This window comes from Oncorhynchus masou, chromosome 29 (genome assembly GCF_036934945.1).
Source record: "Oncorhynchus masou masou isolate Uvic2021 chromosome 29, UVic_Omas_1.1, whole genome shotgun sequence".
NCBI lineage: Eukaryota > Metazoa > Chordata > Actinopteri > Salmoniformes > Salmonidae > Oncorhynchus > Oncorhynchus masou.
In genome coordinates, this window is record NC_088240.1 from 12,095,630 (window position 1) to 12,120,736 (window position 25,107).

At 44.1% G+C, this 25,107-nt stretch overlaps 1 protein-coding gene across 1 annotated transcript in view; it reads left to right on the top strand.

Moving 5' to 3' along the window:
* The window catches only part of LOC135518990 (mediator of RNA polymerase II transcription subunit 14-like), a 43,544-nt gene that overhangs the window by 1,463 nt on the left and 16,974 nt on the right, over window positions 1–25,107 (top strand). Inside the window, exons 5-23 of the mRNA XM_064944010.1 lie at window positions 376–505; window positions 1,722–1,850; window positions 3,443–3,550; window positions 6,951–7,083; window positions 7,208–7,358; window positions 7,454–7,565; window positions 7,712–7,837; window positions 7,931–8,009; window positions 12,376–12,535; window positions 12,773–12,967; window positions 14,764–14,898; window positions 15,137–15,213; window positions 15,470–15,630; window positions 15,777–15,923; window positions 16,093–16,184; window positions 20,141–20,293; window positions 20,470–20,739; window positions 20,913–21,141; window positions 24,028–24,207. Coding sequence (XP_064800082.1) covers window positions 376–505; window positions 1,722–1,850; window positions 3,443–3,550; window positions 6,951–7,083; window positions 7,208–7,358; window positions 7,454–7,565; window positions 7,712–7,837; window positions 7,931–8,009; window positions 12,376–12,535; window positions 12,773–12,967; window positions 14,764–14,898; window positions 15,137–15,213; window positions 15,470–15,630; window positions 15,777–15,923; window positions 16,093–16,184; window positions 20,141–20,293; window positions 20,470–20,739; window positions 20,913–21,141; window positions 24,028–24,207 — 2,767 coding nt within the window. The remainder of the gene's footprint in view (window positions 1–375; window positions 506–1,721; window positions 1,851–3,442; window positions 3,551–6,950; window positions 7,084–7,207; window positions 7,359–7,453; window positions 7,566–7,711; window positions 7,838–7,930; window positions 8,010–12,375; window positions 12,536–12,772; window positions 12,968–14,763; window positions 14,899–15,136; window positions 15,214–15,469; window positions 15,631–15,776; window positions 15,924–16,092; window positions 16,185–20,140; window positions 20,294–20,469; window positions 20,740–20,912; window positions 21,142–24,027; window positions 24,208–25,107) is intronic.

Consider the following 25,107-nt stretch of genomic DNA (forward strand, 5'->3'; position numbering starts at 1 on the left):
ATTCTTATTGTATTGGTGTCTTTTGGCCTCTTGACTAGGCCTCTTTATTATAAATGAGCACTGGTTCTCTGTTGACTTGCCTGGTTAAGTAGTGCTCACTGGTCAAATAGAATGAGGTGTCTGATACCTCTGTGTTTATTAGCTACTGTAGCTGAAGTAGCCATGGTGACTGCCTGGTTTAGCCAGCAATTTTGTCCTTCATGTACTCTGTACTCTTCGTTTGTGTGCATGATGTACATATGTGCACAAACACATAAACCCTTAGTGGGTTACCACCACCATCTGGACGGGAGTGTGGAATAGGAACGGAGAAATCTGAAGCCCTATTTGGGCCAGTGCATTGACAGCTGTGTGTGTGTGTGTGTGTGTGTGTAGGATAAAATCATTCCTCCAGATCCCATCACTAAAGTGGAAAAACAGACAACCCTGAACCAGCTCAATCAGATCCTGCGACATCGTCTTGTCACAACAGACCTACCACCTCAGCTAGCCAACCTCACCGTGGGTAAGAAACACACACGCACAGCCACACACGCACAACCACACACATACACACACAGGGTTCCATTGAAATCCTTGGATGGGCCACTAAGGCATCCCGAAAAAAAACACAAAAAATATAAATTTTGTGGACACCCCTTCAAATGAGTGGATTCGGCCATTTCAGTTACACCCATTGTTGACAGGTGTATAAAATCGAGCACACAGCCATGCAATCTTCATAGACAAACATTGGCAGTAGAATGGCCCGTACTGAAGAGCTCAGTGACTTTCAATGTGGCACCGTCATAGGATGCCACCTTTCCAACAAGTCAGTTTGTTAAATTGTTGTCATGCTTGAGCTGCCCCTGTCAACTGTAAGTACTGTTATTGTGAATTGGAAGCATCTAGGAGCAACAACGGCTCAGCCGCGAAGTGGTAGGCCACACAAGCTCACAGAACGGGACCGCCGAGTGCTGGAGCGCGTATTGCATATAAATTGTCCTTGGTTGCAACACTCAATACCGAGATCCAAACTGCTTCTGGAAGCAACGTCAGCACAAGAACTGTTGATCGGGAGCTTCATGAAATGGGTTGCCATGTCCGATCAGCCGCACACAAGCCTAAAATCACAATGCCAAACATCGATGTAAAGCTCACCTCCATTAGACTCTGGAGGGGTGGAAACGCGTTCTCTGGAGTTCGGCGAATGGGAAGAGGATGCTGCCTTACACCTTTGGGATGAATTGGAACGCAGTCTGCGAGCCAGGCCTATTCGCCCAACATCAGTGCCCAACCACACTGATGCTGTTGTGACTGAAGTCCCCGCAGTAATGTTGTATTGATTTAGCTATTATGTTTGCTTGAAAGATCACAGCATTAGCAATGGCAAAATGCATAGAACAAGAAATTAGCATTAAAACTGCAAAATATTCTCTCAGTTCCATGGGAGACTATGTGAATTTTAGTAAATTAGCTTTAGAAATAAAACAATTTCACTCCGGTCCATGGAGAAATGTGTTGAATTGCAGAGAATTTGCTCTAATATTTCAAAAGTTCTCTACACCATTAAATCCAGCGTAGCCCCCGAGGAGTGGACCACGCCCCTTTTTTTGTGTTCAAGGAAGAAAAAAAACTACTCCCACACAAATCTGGCCAACCTCTCCATGGGTAAACATCACACAGCAAGACAGTTTCTGGCTATTGAAAAGGTGGCAACCATTATGTATTGTGTGTTGTAGTTAACGGGCGTGTGAAGTTCCGCGTGGAGGGGGAGTTTGAGGCCACTCTGACAGTGATGGGGGATGACCCAGATATTCCCTGGAGACTCTTGAAGCTGGAGATACTGGTGGAGGACAAGGAGACTGGAGGTAAGATACACAACACCTGAAAGACCACACACCAAACACACAGAACCCAATGCTAACACGCCAATCTAGGATTAGAGCTAATCTAGGTTTTGTCAATCTAGGTTTATAATTAATCAGAGATGTGTTCCACCACTTTATTTTTTAAATCTGAATCAGTAAATCTAACGGTTTTAAACTATTATTAGTGACATGTTACACCAAAATATTAGGTATTTCGTGATTTGAACGAAGTAGCTAGCCTACCTGACAAATGATGCCACAAAGTTGCTGTTCCTTGATAAAATAATAACAATGTAATGTTAGAACTTCTGCAACTCCATTGTGAAAGGTTATCATGGGTTGGCTAATTTTTAAATAAAATCCGTTATTTGCCAGTACAAGACAGAAAACAAATTTGTTAGCTAACGTTAGATACTGTAGCTAGCTAGTTTATAAACCAAGCTAGCTAGCATCCAATATTATTTAGCCATTTATTATCTGTCAGCTCGCCACCTTATCATGGCATATCAACGAAGTTCAAATTTCTCCGCTTGTCGGCGCTGATGGAGGAATTTAGTACCGTACTGGAGGTTAAAAATACCGACAACACAACTGTCAAAAAGAAGTTAGACACCTGGGCCATTTTATGCGATAAATGTAATGGCTCGACACGGGTTAAAGAGAAGAGGGACACAAATCAGATGAAAGCTGGAGTTTTTCTTAAAGCAAGAGCTAAAAAGGATTCAGCAGAGGAGGGGCGGGGGCTATTTCAGACCTGAACCGGAGGGGGGCCTCCGTCCAAGGGAATTGATCCTATCACCCAGAAAATATGCGAGATGATTCCCCAGCAGTTTGCCCCTCTCCATAACCGCTATGATGACGACGGACAACTTGACCCACCAATATTTAGTAAGCCTAAATAACTGGTAAATATCTGCCTATAATGCAAGTTAAAACTAGCGTTAACACTACTTCACTACAATGTCATGTTATCAGGCCCGTTACAGCATGTTGCATAAAATCATCATTCGTACCAAGGCTGGGCATATCATAAACTCCAATTTAATTGTTGTACAAAATGGGCACGTAAATAGCCTACTAATAATTATCATAAAACTCAACAGGATTAAACCTGTCTCTAATTATTCTCAGAGGAACTCTCCACAGAAGATATGCTGCCCATTTATTAGTTAAACCACCTCAAGTGGCAGTTTAGAATTGCTCTCCGATCTAAATTATTTGTTAACAGGCTTAAAATTAATCTGCGTTTAAAGTGAAAACTGAATTTAAATAAAGTCCTTCCTCTAATCTAACTAGGATTAAATTAAATCTAGGTTTAACATTTGATGCAGCAAGATTAATAGACACATCTTGATTTAGCCCAGTCTAAGAGTTAATCCATATTGGGGCAACCCACCCCCACTGTACAACTCTCACCAACTTGATCTACTGTAGATTATAATTATTCTGGTCCTGATGTGCAGGAGGAATCCTGAATGAAAAATGCAGCCAGCACTCGCAAATAAACTATTTCTTTAGATTGCTTTCTCTTTTTCACCATCCTCCATTTTGAATATTTTCCCCTCCATCCTCCCCCCGCCTCCTCCTTCCAGATTGCAGAGCTCTTGTCCACAGTATGCAGGTGAACTTCATCCATGAGCTGGTGCAGTCGCGCCTGTTTGCAGACGAGAAACCACTGCAGGACATGTACAGCTGCCTGCGTATCCTTTCTGTGTGTGTGAGCGCGCGCGCTGTTTCTGTGCAGACAGTGGGCTCAGGGCCAAGTCTGGCTTGAGCTGCTGCAGTGTACGTACTGTATTGACTGGCAGTGACCATGCATACAGCTGGCCCAGACACCAACAGCATTCCAATGGTCGAGGCTTTGGGGTCAGGGACATGCTGCAGCCAACAGCCACACAATGTCTTTCAGTTCATCAGGTTTCATGAACCAAGCAGAAATATTTACATTTCATATACTATTTAGTGTGAATTGAGAATGTAATCCAACACACACACACACACACATTCAAGATTGAGAGAAAAAAAGGGGTGTAGTGTGTTATGGGCCTACATTTGTTGCCAAGTGGGAAATGTGGACCTGGGACATTTTTCAAGATGTTCGTAGTTATGGCAGAAATGCATCTGGCAACCCCCAGCTGCTGCTAATTACCCTCCTATGTTTTCACTGCACTGTCTATCAAGGTAATGTGGTTATCATCAAATGTATTTATATATCCCTTCTAACATCAGCTGATATCTCAAAGTGCTGTACAGAAACCCAGCCTAAAACCCCAAACAGCAAGCAATGCAGGTGTAGAAGCACGGTGGCTAGGAAAAACTCCCTAGAAATGCCAAAACCTAGGAAGAAACCTAGAGAGGAACCAGGCTATGAGGGGTGGCCAGTCCTCTTCTTGCTGTGCCGGGTGGAGATTATAACAGAACATGGCCAAGATGTCCAAATGTTCATAAATGACCAGCATGGTCAAATAATAATAATCACAGTAGTTGTCGAGGGTGCAACAAGTCAGCACCTCAGGAGTAAATGTCAGTTGGCTTTTCATAGCCAATCATTAAGAGTATCTCTACCGCTCCTGCTGTCTCTAGAGAGTTGAACAGAGCAGGTCTGGGACAGGTAGCACGTCCTGTGAACAGGTCAGGGTTCCATAGCCGCAGGCAGAACAGTTGAAACTGGAGCAGCAGCATAGCCAGGTGGACTGGGGACAGCAAGGAGTCATCATGCCAGGTAGTCCTGGGGCATGGTCCTAGGGCTCAGGTCCTCCGAGAAAGAGAGAATTAGAGAGAGCATACTTAAATTCACACAGGACACCGGATAAGACAGGAGAAATACTCCAGATATAACAGACTGACCCTAGCCCCCCCGACACATAAACTACTGCCACATAAATACTGGAGGCTGAGACAGGGGGGGTCAGGAGAGACTGTGGCCCCATCTGATGTTACCCCCGGACAGGGCCAAACAGGTAGGATATAACCCCACCCACTTTGCCAAAGCAAAGCCCCCACACCACTAGAGGGAGATCTTCAACCACCAACTTACCATCCTGAGACAAGGCCGAGTATAGCCCACAAAGATCTCCGCCACCGCACAACCCAAGGGGGGCGCCAACCCAGACAGGAAGATCACGTCAGTGACTCAACCCACTCAAGTGATGCACCCCTCCTAGGGACAGCATGGAAGAGCCCCAGTAAGCCAGTGACTCAGCCCCTGTAATAGGGTAAGAGGCAGAGAATCACAGTGGAGGGGAACCGGCCAGGCAGAGACAGCAAGGGCGGTTCGTTGCTCCAGTGCCTTTCCGTTTACCTTCACACTCCTGGGCCAGACTACACTCAATCATATGAACCACTGAAGAGATGAATCTTCAGTAAAGACTTGAAGGTTGAGACCGAGTGTGCGTCTCTCACATGGGTAGGCAGCCCATTCCATAAAAATGGAGCTCTATAGGAGAAAGCCCTGCCTCCGCTGTTTGCTTAGAAATTCTAGGGACAATTAGGAGGCCTGCGTCTTGTGACCGTAGCGTACGTGTAGGTATGTACGGCAGGACCAAATTGGAAAGATGGGTAGGAGCAAGCCCATGTAATGCTTTGTAGGTTAGCAGTGAAACCTTGAAATCAGCCCTTGCCTTAACAGGAAGCCAGTGTAGGGAGGCTAGCACTGGAGTAATAACAATTTTTGGTTCTAGTAAGGATTCTAGCAGCCGTATTTAGTTTATTTAGTGCTTTATCCGGGTAGCCGGAAAGTAGAGCATTGCAGTATTCTAACCTAGAAGTAACAAAAGCATGGATTAATTTTTCTGTATAATTTTTGGACAGAATGTTTCTGATTTTTGCAATGTTACGTAGATGGAAAAAAGCTGTCCTTGAAACAGTCTTGATATGTTCATCAAAAGAGAGATCAGGGTCCAGAGTAACGCCGAGGTCCTTCACAGTTTTATTTGAGACGACTGTACAACCATCAAGATTAATTGTCAGATTCAACAGAAGATATCTTTGTTTCTTGGGACCTAGAACAAGCATCTCTGTTTTGTCCGAGTTTAAAAGTAGAAAGTTTGCAGCCATCCACTTCCTTATGTCTGAAACACAGGCTTCTAGCGAGGGCAATTTTGGGGCTTCACCATGTTTCATTGAAGTGTACAGCTGTGTGTCACCCGCATAGCAGTGAAAGTTAACATTATGTTTTCGAATCCCTAAGAGGTAAAATATATAGTGAAAACAATAGTGGTCCTAAAACGGAACCTTGAGGAACACTGAAATTTACAGTTGATTTGACAGAGGACAAACCGTTCACAGAGACAAACTGATATATTTTCGACAGATAAGGGACCAATTTGGGTTTCCAATCTCTCCAAAAGAATGTGGTGATCGATGGTATCAAAAGCAGCACTAAGGTCTAGGAGCACGAGGACAGAGCCTCCGTCTGACACCATTAAAAGGTCATTTACCGCCTTCACAAGTGCAGTCTAAGTGCTATGATGGGGTCTAAAACCACAAATACATTGCTTGTCTTCAGGAAGGCAGTGAGTTGCAGCGCAACAGGTTTTTCCCAAAAAATTGAGAGGATGGAAGATTCGATATAGGCCGATAGTTTTTTATATTTTCTGGGTCAAGGTTTGGCTTTTTCAAGAGAAGCTTTATTACTGCCACTTTTAGTGAGTTTGGTTCACATCCGGTGGATAGAGAGCTGTTTATTATGTTCAACATAGAAGGGTCAAGCACAAGTTATAGCCAAGTTATAACAACATTAAATATCATATTCCTGTCACACAAGCACAAATATAATGCTACATTTATTTGTAATACCGTAATGCCCAATAGACGGCCAGTTATTAAATAGGCTGAAAGATTTCTATGAGTCTGTTGTTTTTTATTAACTTAACACAACTCTGTAGCAAGTACGTTTTTCCCATTTATTTAGTTTTCATTAGTTTTACTCAGTAGCAAGTATAACCTGCCTACTTTAATAGCTGAAGCCTGTCAGTGTCCAGACACCACACACAGACCCCCACACTCAGTTAGCATGGGTGTGTCTGCATTTCTGTATGTATTGTGAATGTGTGTATGCCATCCTCCTGGCCCAGCCCTTCCTTGACTCTCCCTGTCCAGATTCTTTCTGCCTGTCTCTCCAGCTGGAGGTCCTCCACTCCCAGACCCTCATGCTGTACCGAGAGCGCTGGGGAGACCTGGTGCAGGTGGAACACTACATGCCTGCCAAGTGCCTCACACTGGCCGTCTGGAAGTAAGACACAATTGGTTGATTGCTTAGTTGAATGAATACTTCACCACAGGGAAATTGGTCCGTCATCATTTGACCCATCCCTCTCGCCCTCTCTCTTGGTTCTTCGCTCTCTCCCCCTCTCCAGCCAACAGGTCTTGGGCAGGAAGACTGGCACTGCGTCGGTCCACAAAGTCACCATCAAGATTGATGAATCAGACGGCTCCAAGCCTCTGCAGATCTCCCATGATCCTCCGCTCCCTGCCTGTGACTCCAGACTGATGGAGAGAGCCATGAAGGTGAGCTAACGCCTCGTTCCTCACAGCTACAGTCCTCTATTATTTTGTTGTGATGAGGACCTCATCACAGTCTCTGTTCCTGCCCCCTCCTGTAGATTGATCACTTGTCAGTGGAGAAGCTTTTGATTGACAGCGTGCACGCTCGCTCTCATCAGAAGCTGCAGGAACTAAAAGCCATCCTGAAGAGCAGCAACCCCAGCGACAGCTGTGAGTCTCTCTGTCCTCTCTGATTTATCAATACACTAACTGATCCAACAACACTGACCTAGAATGCAATGAACAGTGTTGTGGACAGAAACAACCATGTTGTCAGTGTGCAATGTTATTGTTGTCTCTCCCTGCCTGTGTTTCAGCGTTCATAGAGACCGCTCTGCCCACTCTGGTCATTCCCATCTTGGAGCCCTGTGGACGCTCCGAGTGCCTGCACATCTTCGTAGACCTGCACTCAGGGATGTTCCACCCCATGCTGTATGGGATCGGTAAGCAGAGAGTAGCACACTCACTACATCGGTAAGCAGGGAGACACACACATAAATATACACTGTACTGACTTCCACTGTATCTGTCTCCAGATCAATCGATGCTGGATGACATCGAGAAGACCATCAACGATGACATGAAGCGCATCATATCCTGGCTACAGCAGCTCAAGTAAGTCCACTTCCTTTCTCTCACTCTGTCAACTCCCTGTCATGTGGCTTATCACTCTTCCTCAGAAAGCCATATGTAAAGTGATTCACCCTAGTACTTTAGTAGTCTATACTTTGTAGAATACCCATACGGATATGAGAAGAGGTACTGTCCCATTTTTTAAACATAATTTATTTGTTATTTTTTTCCATCTCTTACGGGACATAGTCTCTGTAATACAGGGGCGGTCTTATGTTAGCCCTTGTCCTAGTGTGGCGCACTGGTAGCATATTGAGAGCCTCAGGGCCTCCTGGCACCTCGGGGCCTCACTGGGACGTTGGGCACCTCGGGGACGTTGGGCACCTCTGGGAGCCCGAGGCCTCTCCTGGCACCTCTGAGATGTTGGGCACCTCTGGGAGCCTCAGGGCCTCTCCTTCCTTTTTCACATCTTCCTTAAATTGTGGAGGGACGTTCGGCAGATATAACTGTCCTGGTGGGGTCTTCCCCGTCTCCTCATTATGTGTCCTGCCCACACATCCAGAGGATATTCACAGTCTTCCCATGTGGGCCTCCTGTGCCCTATGCTGTCCTGAACTGGGCGTATGTCCCTTCGGTTCCTTCCATATTATCGTCCCTTTATTTCCACTTCATATGACCTTGCGCTGATGTGCCCTATGCATGTGCCAAGACTCCATGGTATCCCTGGTGTGAGGTGACATGAGCACTCTTGACAGCTTGGCCTTTGTTTTATTACAGATATATTTTTTTTGCATGCTGGTCATAGTGATGTTTTGACTTCTCCTGACATGCACGCTTGTGTGCCTGAACATCCCTAATGACCTTTGGTGTGAGGAGCTTGGGAGCTGTTAGCAACAGAGAGCGGGTGAGTCTAGACGATAAGCACTGTACAGGACTGCTGCCGAAGCCCTTTGTGGGAGTATTTCTCCACGCCAAAATGGCTTGCCACACATCTGTGCCTTCCTGCATAGCCTTTTTGATAACGGTCTTTGCTATTTTCACTGACTCCACCTTAACATTATTCTGACTGATAGATAGGGTGTGGAGGTCATACTCCCGGGCTTTTGCAAAAAAAGCAAAGTCTTGACTCGTGAACTGGGGCACCTTTATTCGTAACTACACCACTGTCAGGTATGCCATATCTGCTAAACTGCTGCTTACAACAGTCGATGATGCAAGCCGCTGTTGTGTCAATCACTTTCTCCACCTCCCAAAAATTTGAATAGTAGTCCACTTTTAATCAGAAAAAGAAGGTTCTTGACTGCGAACAGATTAGAGGTCGACCGATTTAATCGGAATGGCCGATTTAATTAGGGCCGTTTTCATAATAATCGGAAATCGGTATTTTTTGGCGCCGATTTGCCAAATTTATTTTATTTTTTGCACCTTTATTTAATCTTTATTTAACTTGGCAAGTCAACCTTACAGTTAACTAGTCCAACGCAATAACGACCTGCCTCTCTCGTTGCACTCCACAAGGAGACTGCCTGTTACGCAAATGCAGTAAGCCAAGGTAAGTTGCTAGCTAGCATTAAACTTATCTTATAACTTAAATCATAATCACTAGTTAACTACACATGGTTGATGATATTACTAGATATTATTTTGCGTGTCCTGCGTTGCATATAATCTGACTGAGCATACAAGTATCTAAGTATCTGACTGAGCGGTGGTAAGCAGAAGCAGGCGCGTGAACATTCACTCAAACAGCACTTTCGTGCATTTTGCCAGCAGCTCTTCGTTGTGCGTCAATCTGTTTATGACTTCAAGCCTATCAACTCCCGAGATGAGGCTGGTGTAACCGAAGTGAAATGGCTGGCTAGTTATCGGAGCTACTCGCTCTGAGCCTTGGGGTGGTTGTTTCCCTTGCTCTGCATGGGTAACGCTGCTTCGATGTGGTGGTTGTTGTTGTTGTGTTGCTGGTTCGAGCCCAGGGAGGAGCGAGGAGAGGGACGGAAGCTGTACTGTTACACTGGCAATACTAAAGTGACTATGAGAACATCCAATAGTCAACGGTTAATTAAATACAAATGGTATAGAGGGAAATAGTCCTATAATTCCTATAATAACTACAACCTAAAACTTCTTACCTGGGAATATTGAAGACTCATGTTAAAAGGAACCACCAGCTTTCATATGTTCTCATGTTCTGAACAAGGAACTGAAACGTAAGCTTTCCTTCATGGCACATATTGCACTTTTACTTTCTTTTCCAAAACTTTGTTGTTGCATTATTTGAACCAAATTGAACATGTTTCATTATTTATTTGAGGCTAAGTTGATTTTATTGATGTATTATATTAAGTTAAAATAAGTGTTCATTCTGTATTGTTGTAATTGTCATTATTACAAATACATTAAAAAAAAACAAAAAAACAACGTCCGATTAATCTGTATCAGCTTTTTTGGTCCTCCAATAATCGGTATCGGCGTTGAAAAATCATAATCGGTCGACCTCTAGAACAGATCCATTCCGACTTTTCACCAGGGACGTGCTGGTATATCATGTGGCTTCAGCTTTTCCTTTTGCTGTATTTCCAGGAAAATGTTCTTCTATGCAGGCTAAGAACATCTTAAAGATGCACTATGAAGAAATCGCTCCACAATTTCCTGGTTGCAAAAATGTCAATAGTTCACTTTAATTTTTTTTATTTAACCTTTATTTAACCAGGTAGGCTTGTGGAGAACAAGTTCTCATTTACAACTGCTACCTGGCCAAGATAATGCAAAGCAGTTCGACACATACAACACAGAGTTACAAATGGAATATTTATTTATTTTATTTCACCTTTATTTAACCAGGTAGGTTAAACAAATAAACTAACATACCGTCAATAATACAGTAGAAAATGTATATATACAGTGTGTGCAAATGAGGTAAGGGAGGTAAGGCAATAAAAAGGCCATGGTGGCGAAGTAATTACAATATACCAATTAAACACTGGAGTGATAGATGTGCAGAAGATGAATGTGCAAGGAGAGATACTGGGGTGCAAAGGAGCAAGATAAATACAGTATGGGGATGAGGTAGTTGGATGCGCTATTTACAGATGGTCTATGTACAGGTGCAGTGATCTGTGAGCTGCTCTAACAGCTGGTGCTTTTAAAGCTAATAAGGGAGGTATAAGTCTCCAGCTTCAGGGATTTTTGTTCGTTCCAGTCGTTCGTTTCAGTCGTTGGCAGCATAGAACTGGAAGGAAAGGCGGCCAAAGAAGGAATTGGCTTTGGGGGTGACCAGTGAGATATACCTGCTGGAACGTTTTCTATGGGTGGGTGCTGCTATGGTGACCAGTGAGCTGAGATAAGGCGGGGCTTTACCTAGCAAAGACTTGTAGATGACCTGGAGCCAGTGGGTTTGGCGACGAGTATGAAGTGAGGGCCAGCCAACGAGAGCGTACAGGTCGTAGTGGTGGGTGGTATATGGGGCTTTGGTGATGAAACGGATGGCACTGTGATAGACTGCATCCAATTTGTTGAGTAGAGTGTTGGAGGCTATTTTGTAAATGACATTGCCAAAGTCGAGGATCGGTAGGATGGTCAGTTTTATGAGGGTATGCATGAGTGAAGGATGCTTTGTTGCGAAATAGGAAGCGGATTCTAGATTTAATTTTGGATTGGAGATGCTTAATGTGAGTCTGGAAGGAGAGTTCGCAGTCTAACCAAACACCTAGGTATGTCGTTGTCAGAACCGTCCTGAGTAGTGATACTGGACGGGCGGGCAGGTGTGTGCAGCGATCAGTTGAAGAGCACACATTTAGTTTTACTTGCATTTAAGAGCAGTTGGAGGCCACTGAAGGACAGCTGTATGGCATTGAAGCTTGTCTGGAGGTTAGTTAACACAGTGTCCAAAGAAGGGCCAGAAGTATACAGAATGGTGTCGTCTTAGTTTCAGTTTAAGTGACAAAACAAGCAACTATAGTGGAGAGAATCATAGATAGTACCATCTAAACCGCTGTGAAATATATTTTCCTTAACCAAAAATATTGTGTTTTCAGCTGATTTTGAAGCTGGTGTACAAAAGTAAAAGTCGCAAAAAGGAAACTTGAGAATGGGAAGCATAGAAATAGCGCACATAGCACATATTTAGAGGTTCTTAGATTTGCTTTCAATGATAATGACCGGTCAATAACACACATTTCTATGTGAATTCACCTGTAAGCACTGCCCTGTCATAGTGTGATATGCATAGAAATATAATTACTAGAACGGGTATTGCATTTAATTAAATGTTCTGGGATTCTAGTTCTTTGATAATTTAATCTGTCCAGTAAATGGTCTGTTTGGACAATGTCACATTTCTGTTTACTAATGTTTCCCCCACCCCTCTCTTCTCCCCCATACCTCTCTCTACTCTACTCCCTCCCTCCAGGTTTTGGTTAGGAGAGCAGAGGTGTAGACAGTCTGTGAAACACCTCCCCACTATCTGCACAGACATACTACACCTCTCCAACTCTGCTTCCCACCCTGCCAGCAGCCTATCAAAACACAGGCTCTTCATCCGGCTTACCCGCCTACCACAGTATTACATTGTAAGCCCCTCACGCCTTATGCCTATTACTGGTCATCAAAAAACTATGTATTTGTAGCAAACACAAGAAAATGTACAATGAGATAGATATACACATATATATATATATATATATATCTATGTATATATATGTATGTATTAGTACATTAATCATGCACAACTTTCCCACTATTTTATTTGTTTCTCCTTCCCCGCTCTCCCTGCTTTTTCACCTGTCCATCTTTCCCTCCCTCCCTAGGTGGTAGAGATGCTGGATATGCCTGGCTGTCCCACGGAGCTACATTACAAGTACTCCTTCCTGTCTGTGTCCCAGTTGGAAGGTGAGGAGGGACCTCCATGCGCCCAGCTCCTGCAGCAGTTCAAGCCGAACCTGGAACAGCTCGTCCTGGACAATTCCGCTGGCCAAGGGGCCCGCCCGGGAGCTAAGAGAAAAGTAGGAATGGATTGCAGAAATGCTTGTATTGGTGGCAATGATTTAAGATATAGCTCATTTGAAACCATATCCTAAAAGGAGGAAACCGAGGAAAAATCCTTACAGTACCAGTCAAAAGTTTGGACACACCTACACATTAAAGTTTTTTTTATTTACAGTTTTATACATTGCAGAATAAAAGTGAAGACTTCAAAACAATGAAATAACACATGGAATCATGTAGTAACCAAAAAGTGTTTTAACAAATCAAAATATATTTTAGATTCTTCAAAGTCGCCACCCTTTGACTTGATGACAACTTTACACACTCTTGGCATTGTCTCAACCAGCTTCATGAGGTAGTCACCTGGAATGCTTTTCCAACAGTCTTGAAGGAGTTCCCACATGCTGAGCACTTGTTGGCTGCTTTTCCTTTACTCTGTGGTCCAACTCATCCTAAACTATCTCAATTGGGTTGAGGTCAGGTGATCGTGGAGGCCAGATCATCTGATGCAGCACCCATCACTCTCTTCCTTGGTTAATTAACCCGTACACAGCTTGGAGGTGTGTTGGTTCATTGTCCTGTTGAAAAACAAATGATAGTTCCACTAAGCGCAAACCAGATGGGATGGCGTATCGCTGCAGAATACTGTGGTAGCCATGCTGGTTAAGTGTGCCTTGAATTCTAAATAAATCACAGACAGTGTCCCCAGAAAAGCACTCCCACGCCATCATACCTCTTCCTCCATGCTTCACGGTGGGAACCACACATGCGGAGATCATCCGTTCACCTACTCTGCGTCTCACAAAGACATGGAGGTTAGAACCAAAAATCTCAAATTTGTACTCATCAGACCAAAGGACAGATTTCCACTGGTCTAATGTCCATTGCTCGTGTGTCTTGGCCCAAGCAAGTCTCTTCTTCTTATTGGTGTCCTTTAGTAGTGTTTTTTTTTTGCAGCAATTTGACCATGAAGGCCTGATTTACGCAGTCTCCTCTGAACAGTTGATGTTGCGATGTCTGTTACTTGAACTCTGCGAAGCATTTATTTGGACTGCAATCTGAGGTGCAATCTGAATTGACGATTTCTGAGGCTGGTAACTCTAATAAACTTATCCTCTGCAGCAGAGGTAAGTCTGGGTCTTCCTTTTCTGTGGCGGTCCTCATGAGAGCCAGTTTCATCATAGCACTTGATTGTGTTCGTGACTGCACTTGAAACTTTCAAAGTTCTAGAATTGTTCCGAGTTGACTGACCTTCATGTCTTTACAGTAATGATGGACTGTCATTTCTCTTTGCTTATTTGAGCTGTTCTTAACATAATATGGACTTGGTCTTTTATGAAATAGGGCTACTTCTGTATACCACCACTACCTTGTCACAACACATCTGATTGGCTCAAATGAAAGAAATTCCACAAATTAACTTTTAACAAGGCACACCTGTTAATTGAAATGGATTCCAAGTGACTTCCTCATGAAGCTGGTTGAGAGAATGCCAAGAGTTTGCAAAGCTGTCATCATGGCAAAGGGTGGCTACTTTGAAGATTCTCAAATCTAAAATATATTTTAATTTATTTATCCCTTTTTTGGTTACTATTGTACATGATTCCATATGTGTTATTTCATAGTTTTGATGTCTTCACTATTATTCTACAATGTAGAAAATTGTATAAAAAAAATAAAGAAAAACCCTTGAATGAATAGTTGTGTCCAAACTTTTGACTGGTACTGTACATATAAACCTTGATATTTTCAGAGAACATGTTATAAATGATCTCAGTGTTTTCATATCCTCTCTCTCTTCTCTGTCCTCCAGTTATCAGGAGACCAGGGAGCTCTGGAGCCCAAGAAGCCCAAGCGCTCGGGGGAGATGTCTGCCTTCAACAAGGAGCTGGCTCACCTAGTGGCCATGTGTGATACCAACATGCCCTTCATAGGCCTCAGAGTGGAGGTATGGATGGCGGGAGTATACCCTTTTTTCTCTCTCTTCTCTACATCTTACAACTCTCTTCCTCAGTTTTTACTTTTCCACCACTCCCTTTCCACCGTCGATGTCTTTCTTCATCATCCCTCTCCTCATCCATCCCTCCTGCTCTCTTTCTCACATCTCTCATCCTCTTCTCATCTCTCCCTCTATTCCCTCCATTCCTCTTCTTGTCTAAACATGTCTCTCTCCTCTCTCTCTCTAGTTATCTCAGATGGAGATTCCCCACCAGGGTGTGCAGGTGGAAGGAGACGGCTGCAGCCACGCCATCCGCATCCTCAAGTAAGACTCCACATCCCAGGATACCTTGCAAATCCAGATGTCAGTGGCCCTGCCTAATAATATGGAAGTCAATGGGAATTTTAGAGATAATGCTAATATGATTTTGGTTCTACTGATTTAAACTGAAACTTTCTCGCATCGCAATAACATGCACCCAAAACAAAGATGATAGATAAAGATGATGGATTTGTACCCTTTATTTCAGTAAAGTATGCACTATGTACCTGACCCCATGTGGTCCTGTCCCCCTCCCTAGGATCCCTTCCAGTAAGGGCGTAGGGGAGGAGACTAGTCTGGCTTTGGAGCGCTCTCTACTGGATTGCACCTTCCGTCTGCAGGGCCGGAACAACCGCACATGGGTGGCAGAACTAATTCTGACCAACTGCCCACTCAACAGCACACACAGCAAAGAGCAAGGTACACAGAAACGCACGCATATGGACACCCAAAAAACACACAAACATACATGTGTGTACACACACACACACACACACACACACACACACACACACACTCTACCCAAACTGTTCCCTTATCTCTCCCTGTTCTGTGTGTGTGTCCAGCCTCTACACGCCATGTGTATCTGACCTATGAGAATCCTCTGTCTGAGCCTGTGGGAGGGAGGAAGGTGGTGGAGATGTTCCTCAACGACTGGATCTCCATCAACCAGCTCTACCAGTGTGTCCTGGTGTTCTCACGATCACTAGCAGGTGTGTGTGTGCGTGCATGCGTGCAAACATTTGTGGTACGAGAGCGGGGAATGAATCTTCTACTCATACAGCTAAAAGATAAGTAACGCATGACCATTTGTATTTATGACCATTTGTATTGATGACCATTTGTATTGACTGTGTGCTTATGTATTGTCTCCTCTCTTAGAGATGCCGTCCTACCTGAGTCTGTTTAGTGAAATCCGGCTGTATAACTACCGCAAACTGGTTCTGTGTTACGGCAGCACCAAGGGCAGCTCAGTGAGTAACATTACCCTAATGTCCTGTCTGAACTCTAGCCCTTTGCTAGGTTCCTTCCCAACTAGCAAGTGTATGGTGCCTCGTAGGGGTGTGAATGTTTTCAACTAAATTTAATTGTTAACGTATGGAAAAAAATCCGAAAACAAAAAACAAATGTTTTCTCACAAAATTACCACTAACAGTTTCCCATCATCATCATCATAAAGGGAAACATTTTAATTTATTAAATAGGCTGTAATGTTAGTAAGAGGGGTTATGCATCTCAAATTATTTACCACGAATATAAATCACTCCGCACATCATTGTCGTTCACAGTTGGGGGAGGAAGCTGATTACAGAAATGATTGTAGTTGATGTGCAGCCGGTATCAATAGCCTACTTGAGGTCATTTGCTAAACGAAGGATTGCAAGAGCCATTTGAGCTGCACATTTCCTGCTGCTCTTTAATTATTTGTTATAAAAAATAAATTACTAAACACTTTTTTTTTTTCTTAACTGCATTGTTGGTTAAGGGCTTGTAAGTAAGCATTTCACTGTAAGGTCTACACCTGTTGTATTCGGCGCATGTGACAAATAAAATGTGATTTGACTCGCGCTACTGAAACAGATGCAACTTATCAATTGAACTGTTTACTCCAACTTCAACTGTTTCAACAGCTGTTATTGTCTTTTATAATAGGAGTGAAGACATACAGTTAACATCACTAGAACGCTACAGTTCTTCCCTTTTTAACCAGTAGATACCCACATCTGGCATGTGTTTATCTATTGCTCTGTGTTTTGATTAGTGAGCTTAAACTTGGTTGGGCAGCTTTTGTTAAGTGTGAAACAAAGTTGCCACTAGACTAATGAATATGCCATTTGCCTTTATCAAAACAATGTTTTTGTTGCATATTTCAGTCTGGAACCTGCCTAGGTTTATGGGGGGTTGTAACCTACACTATTCTAAATGGAACACTAGGTTTATGGGGGCTTGTAACCTACACTATTCTAAATGGAACACTAGGTTTATGGAGGGTTGTAACCTACACTATTCTAAATGGAACACTAGGTTTATGGAGGGTTGTAACCTACACTATTCTAAATGGAACACTAGGTTTATGGGAGGGTTGTAACCTACACTATTCTAAATGGAACACTAGGTTTATGGGAGGGTTGTAACCTACACTATTCTAAATGGAACACTAGGTTTATGGAGGGTTGTAACCTACACTATTCTAAATGGAACACTAGGTTTATGGAGGGTTGTAACCTACACTATTCTAAATGGAACACTAGGTTTATGGAGGGTTGTAACCTACACTATTCTAAATGGAACACTAGGTTTATGGAGGGTTGTAACCTACACTATTCTAAATGGAACACTAGGTTTATGGAGGGTTGTAACCTACACTATTCTAAATGGAACACTAGGTTTATGGAGGGTTTTAACCTACACTATTCTAAATGGAACACTAGGTTTATGGAGGGTTTTAACCTACACTATTCTAAATGGAACACTAGGTTTATGGGGGGGTTGTAACCTACACTATTCTAAATGGAACACTAGGTTTATGGGGGGGTTGTAACCTACACTATTCTAAATGGAACACTAGGTTTATGGAGGGTTTTAACCTACACTATTCTAAATGGAACACTAGGTTTATGGGGGGTTTTAACCTACACTATTCTAAATGGAACACTAGGTTTATGGGGGGTTGTAACCTACAGTGTTCGAAATGACACACTAGAGCGGTTTGCAAAAAAGCCTAACACTCATCTATTACTCTACAACTGCAGCTCGTGATCTCAACCCATATTATCCTAATCAACCAGCCTATTCTGAATTTGTGATAAGGCGTTGTGATTTTGCAAGGAGTGTAGGTTGCCTACCGTTTTGGTTGTTTTTCCCATCCGTTAGACATGTTTTTATAGGCAGTTATTTCTGTAGGCCTAATGGGAGCTTGGGTGCGCAGCCCGAGTGTGTATAGAGGGAGCGGGCTCATCGAAATTGAGTGAGAGACCTGTAATGTAGGGAAAACAGAAAGGAAGGAGAAGAACTGTGATCACCTAGCTAGGTTTGTTTTTTTGTTCTGAGTTTCTAATGCACATAACAAATGGAAGGAACACTGGAGCCAATGTGAATTAAATGTTGTTTTCTGTTGGGGCAGCCTCAAGGAGATTCCAGATGCCCGTAGTCAAAGCATACTGTATGACTGTACTCGATAGAACTTAATTTCCCACTAGCGGTCATACGCAATAGGACTTCCTGGGGAATTTTATGAAAGATTCTTATTGTTTCAATGTTTCCATATTTTTTTTTTGTTTCAATTTGTGCCACATCCATAGAGAACCAAAAAAAGCCGATACTGATTAATCTGCCAAATTCTATTTTATTTAAATGTATTTTTTTGGTCCTCCAATAATCGGTATCGGCGTTGAAAAATCATAATCGGTCGACCTCTAGTCTCAATCCATCACATTTATTCATACAGTACTTTTTACAAACAGCAAGCAACATATGTATAATAAATGACAATTACAAGAATACTGAATGAACAATGAACTTATTTTAACTTAATACATAAATCAAATCAATTTAATCTCAAATAATTAATGAAACATGTTCAATTTGGTTTAAATAATGCAAAAACGCAGTGTTCGAGAAGAAAGTAAAAGTGAAATATGTGCCATGTAAAAAAAAAAGCTAACGTATAAGTTTCCTTGCTCAGAACATATGAAAGCTGGTGGTTCCTTTTTAACATGAGTCTTCAATATTCCCAGTTAAGAAGTTTTAGGTTGTTATTATAGGACTATTTCTCTCTATACCATTTGTATTTCATATACCTTTGACTATTGGATGTTCTTATAGGCACTTTATTATTGCCAGCCTAATCTCGGGAGTTGATAGGCTTGAAGTCATAAACAGCGCTGTGCTTTAAGCATTGCTAAGAGCTGCTGGCAAACACAGTAAAGTGCCGTTTGAATGAATGCTTACGAGCCTGCTGCTGCTTACCACCGCTCAGTCAGACTGCTCTATCAAGTATCAAATCATAAACTTAATTTTAATATAACAAACACACAGAAATATGTGGCTTTTTTAAATTAATATGGTCAAATCTGGAAACTAATTTCGAAAACAAAACATTTATTCTTTCAGTGAAATGCGGAACCGTTCCGTATTTTATCGAACGGGTGGCATCCATAAGTCAAAATATTGCTTTCACATTGCACAACCTTCAATGTTATGTCATAATTATGTAAAATTCTGGCAAATTAATTATTGTCATTGTTAGGAATAAAAGGCCTTTCAACAGTTGGCAACGAGCCCAAACTGCTGCATATACCCTGGCTCTGATTTCACTGAACGCAAGACAAGTGACACAATTTCCATAGTTAATATTGCCTGCTAACATGAATTTCTACATATGCAGGTTTAAAAAAAAATATACTTGTGTATTGATTTTAAGAAAGGCATTGATGTTTATGGTTAGGTACATTTACTGCAACGATTGTGCTTTCTCTGCGAATGCGCTTTTGTTAAATCATCACCCGTTTGGCGAAGTTGAAGTAGTCTGTGATTCGATGATATAATAACAGGCACTGCATTGCTTATTTGCAACGCAGAACAAGCTAGTTAACCTAGTAATATCATCAACCATATGTAGTTAACTAGTGAAGATTGATTGATTGTTTTTTCATAAGACAAGTTTTATGCTCGCTAGCAACTTACCTTGGCTGCTTGCAGCCACAAGGACCTTTTGATGCTGAACTCGCTTAACAGGTGGTCAGTCTGCCATGCAGTCTCCTCATGGATTGCAATGTAATCGGCCATAATCAGCGTCCAAAAGGCTGATTACCGATGGTTATGAAAACTTGAAATGGGTCCTAATTAATCGGGCATGCCGACCTCTGAGACGCTTGGCCTCTCTCATTCCTTCTCTCTCTCCTCTCTCTCCCCCTCCTCTCTCCTCTAGGTGACCATCCAGTGGAACAGTAGCAGCCAGAGGTTCCATCTCTCTCTAGGAACAGTAGGCCCTAACTCAGGCTGTAGTAACTGTCACAACATTATACTGCATCAACTACAGGAGATGTTCAACAAGACCCCTACTGTGGTCCCGCTTCTACAGGTACTGCACGTCCACACGCTCAACCTAACTATACAGGGGCAGGACCGGCCACACGCTCAACCTAACTATACAGGGGCCGGGCCGTCTACCAAAAGGGCCTGAATTCCATTACATTTGTTTTCTATGAATTATCTAACTTCTCTTTTCACTCACTCACTCCCTCCCTCCCTCACCAGGTGCTGTCAGATACCCAGGCCCCTCTGAATGCCATCAACAAGCTGCCCACGGTGCCCATGCTGGGGCTGACCCAGCGCACTAACACGGCCTATCAGTGTTTCTCCATCCTTCCCCAGTCAGCCACACACATCCGCCTGGCCTTCCGCAACATGTACTGCATCGACATCTACTGCCGCAGCCGCGGGGTGGTGGCCATAAGAGACGGGGCCTACAGCCTCTTCGACAACACCAAGATTGTGGAAGGCTTCTACCCCGCTCCAGGGCTGAAGGTACGGGAGAGAGGAGAGGGCTTGGAGGGTGGGGATAATTTGTTTTAGGAATTTGAAAGTGTCAAGATTCAGTTGTATGAAAATATCTGATGTTGAGTTCAATTATAACTTTATCTCTCTCTGTGTCTTTCTTTCTTTCTTTCTTTCTGTTCCCCCTTCTCTCTCTCTACCAGACGTTCCTCAACATGTTTGTTGACAGTAACCAGGACGCTCGGCGACGCTCCGTCAATGAAGACGACAACCCGCCCTCACCGGTGGGAGGCGACATGATGGACACCTTTATGAGCCAATTACAGGCCCAGCAGCAACAACAGCCAATGAGAGCGGGTCCTGGTGGAGTGTACCCTCCCTTAACCTCCCCTCCCACCCCTTACCATCCCAACGTGCCCACACAGTCCCCAGGTGAGATGGGATGGTGTGGTTGTGCCGGTGTGTCCCCTGTTTGTGCCATGTGTGCTTGGCATCCCTTAACAGAACAGAGTAAAGAAACCAAATGCTCACGGGTCCCTGCTAAGTGATATCACTCCGTGTGTGTGTTCGTCCTTACACTGCGGTCATGCACATGCTGAATGGCAAACTGTGTGAGAGAGTTGAGCCCAGAAGGGAGGAAGCGTTATCCAGTCCTGCTCACCCATCTCAGCCCTAGAGCCTGCATCTGCTGTCCAACTTAGCTTGTGTGTTCTCCTGCTTATAGGTGTGTGTGTGTGTATGTGTGTGTTTGCTTGTCTGTGTATGGGTCAGTGTGTGTATGAATGGATGTACACTGCTCAAAAAAATAAAGGGAACACTAAAATAACACATCCTAGATCTGAATGAATGAAATATTCTTATTAAATACTTTTTTCTTTACATAGTTGAATGTGCTCAAAAATTATCAATCAAATTTATCAGCCCATGGAGGTCTGGATTTGGAGTCACACTCAAAATTAAAGTGGAAAACCACACTACAGGCTGATCCAACTTTGATGTGATGTCCTTAAAACAAGTCAAAATGTGGCTCAGGAGTGTGTGTGGCCTCCACATGCCTGTTTGACTTCCCTACAACGCCTTGGCATGCTCCTGATGAGGTGGCGGATGGTCTCCACCCCACACCATGACTGACCCACCGCCAAACAGGTCATGCTGGAGGATGTTGCAGGCAGCAGAACTTTCTCCACGGCGTATCCAGACTGTCACGTCTGTCACGTGCTCAGTGTCAACCTGCTTTCATCTGTGAAGAGCACAGGGCGCCAGTGGCGAATTTGCCAATCTTGGTGTTCTCTGGCAAATGCCAAACATCCTGCACGGTGTTGGGCTGTAAGCACAACCCCCACCTGTGGACGTCGGGCCCTCATACCACCCTCATGGAGTCTGTTTCTGACCGTTTGAGCAGACACTTGCACATTTGTGGCCTGCTGGAGGTCATTTTGCAGGGCTCTGGCAGTGCTCCTCCTGCTCCTCCTTGCACAAAGGCGGAGGTAGCGGTCCTGCTGCTGGGTTGTTGCCCTCCTACGGCCTCCTCCACGTCTCCTGATGTACTGGCCTGTCTCCTGGTAGCGCTTCCATGCTCTGGACACTACGCTGACAGACACAGCAAACCTTCTTGCCACAGCTTGCATTGATGTGCCATCCTGGATGTGCTGCACTACCTGAGCCACTTGTGTGGGTTGTAGACTCCGTCTCATGCTACCACTAGAGTGAAAGCACCGTCAGCATTCAAAAGTGACCAAAACATCAGCCAGGAAGCATTTGAACTGAGAAGTGGTCTGTGGTTATCACCTGCAGAACCACTCCTTTATTGGGGGTGTCTTGCTAATTGCCTATAATTTCCACCTGTTGTCTATTCCATTTGTACAACAGCATGTGAAATGTATTGTCAATCGGTGTTGCTTCCTAAGTGGACAGTTTGATTTCACAAAAGTGTGATTGACTTGGAGTTACAATGTGTTGTTTAAGTGTTCCCTTTATTTTTTTGAGCAGTGTATGTGAGTGTGTCTGACTTGCCTTTTTGGTCAGTTTGTGTGTGTGTGTGCGCACAGGGACTACCCATTTGTTGGGCTCTACTAGCGGAGCATTGAGCTCCCCCTCTGACATCCAGCCATAGGGAAGCATTGGAGTCATGGGCCAGCATCCTTGTGAAATGCTTTTGACACCTTGTAGAGCCATGTCTCGAAGAATTGAGGCTGTTCTGAGGGCAATATTAGGAATGTGTAGAGGGGACTGGTCTGGGGTAGAGGTAGAGGAGGGGACTGGGCTGGGGTAGAGGAGGGGGACTGGTCTGGGGTAGAGGAGGGGACTGGTCTGGGGTAGAGGAGGGGACTGGTCTGGGGTAGAGGAGGGGACTGGTCTGGGGTAGAGGAGGGGACTGGTCTGGGGTAGAGGAGGGGGACTGGGCTGGGGTAGAGGAGGGGGACTGGGCTGGGGTAGAGGAGGGGGACTGGGCTGGGGTAGAGGGGGGGACTGGGCTGGGGTAGAGGAGGGGACTGGTCTGGGGTAGAGGAGGGGACTGGTCTGGGGTAGAGGAGGGGGACTGGGCTGGGGTAGATGTGTGGACTGGGTTGGTGTAGAGGGGACTGGGCCGGGGTACAGGAGGGGGTTGGGTTGGTGTAGATGTGGACTGGGTTGGTGTAGAGGAGGGGACTGGGCTGGGGTAGAGGAGGGGGCTGGTGTAGAGGAAGGGACTGGGCTGGGGTAGAGGAGGGGGTTGGGTTGGGGTAGATGTGGACTGGGTTGGTGTAGAGGAGGGGACTGGGCTGGGGTAGAGGAGTACAACCATAGGCGGTCCATGGTGCAGGTTGAGTGACACATGGTCTGTAGGCGGGCAGGGCTGTATATGGCCTGGCAGGCTAGCTTGCTGTCTGGCAGGCTGGGTGGCTGACTGGTGAACTTTCTGGGCACATCGATCAGTGTTTCCAACCTCTAGCCCTTGGACTTGCACTGGTCCCTGTGCTGTTGCTCACCGGTCCCTTGGATAATTCTGACACCTGTTTAGTCTGTTCAGGTGGTTGAGAAGTTGAACCCAAGCTTTACTGGGCAGTGGGCACACAGTGGTGGTTTAACAGTGGAGAGTGTTAATTGGGGAGTAATGGAAGTGTTTGAGAATGTGACAGTCTGTGTATATGTGTGTTTTTGTGCGTCTTGGTTCATGTCTGAGTAAACAAATAGGTTCATGACAGTTATTGATTATTATTGCTGTGATTATGTTGAGGATGATGATGACTGATAATATCAGTGGGGACTGTATTGATGTCGACGATGATGTGAGTGAAAAAGACTAAGGTTTAGAATATCTGTCTGTATATTTCCCAGGTGCTCTGGACCCCAGCTCCCCCTATGCTATGGTATCTCCCAACCAGAGGGGCCAGTGGCCAGGCTCTCCCCAAGTCTCAGGACCCTCTCCTGGGGCTCGCATCCACGGCATGTCCCCTGGAAACCCCTCACTCCACTCTCCCATCCCCGACGCCTCACACTCCCCGCGCGCCGGCTCCAGTGAGTACCACACACACACACACAGTAGAAACTCTCTACATCCCCATACATGACTCTCTGACTGGATTGGCGACGGACATTTGACCTACAACAATTTATTTTACTGGACATTTGGGAAATTTAGCGGACCAATAATGCATTGGGTGCGTAACCTGATTAGGGCATCCACCCACAGTTCTCAGAATGACAGCACATTTACAATATGGTAATTCATATGAACAGAACATGCAAGTTGAGGATGCAATGATAAGCGGTCCTTCTTAGTGAATTCTGATGTGCACTTTGAACATGTTAGAATAAGTGTCCACATTTACCTTTGCTCAACCAACAAGACGGGTAACGAACAGCAAAATCACTAACCTTTGTCAATCCACTATAGTAGAACATTTTTGGCTAGCTATTTTATTGGTCAGCTTGTCGAGGAAGAAATACCCTATTCCAAACAGACTCTGGGACAGTTGTGAGAAGATAGATCCCAAATTCATATAACCTGTAATCCTAGTCTACATGAGTGATGCAAAAGATCTGAACGTTTAGCTTAAAATGTTGATAAACCTATTATTTCTTAGTAAAGAACACGAAGGCCCTCACACTGTTAAATTCCCAGTTTGCCTCTTTATTGACAACGTTTTGATCCGAAAACGCATCTTCGTCAGGTCCAAAAACCTGTAATTTGTTCACATTAGCGCAGCAATTCGCACAAGGCAGTAGGCCTTGAAGTGAATGTTTATTCCATAATGCAACTGGCAAGAAACCACAGTGTAAAAAGGGCACCTGTCACACAAACAGTGACAGAGATTCAAATATGTGTTAGATCTCCTCTCATTGTACATTTCTAAGGCTACTTTGAAGCAAGATAAGACATGCCTCATATGTTTTAAAATGTTCAGGTTTTAAACA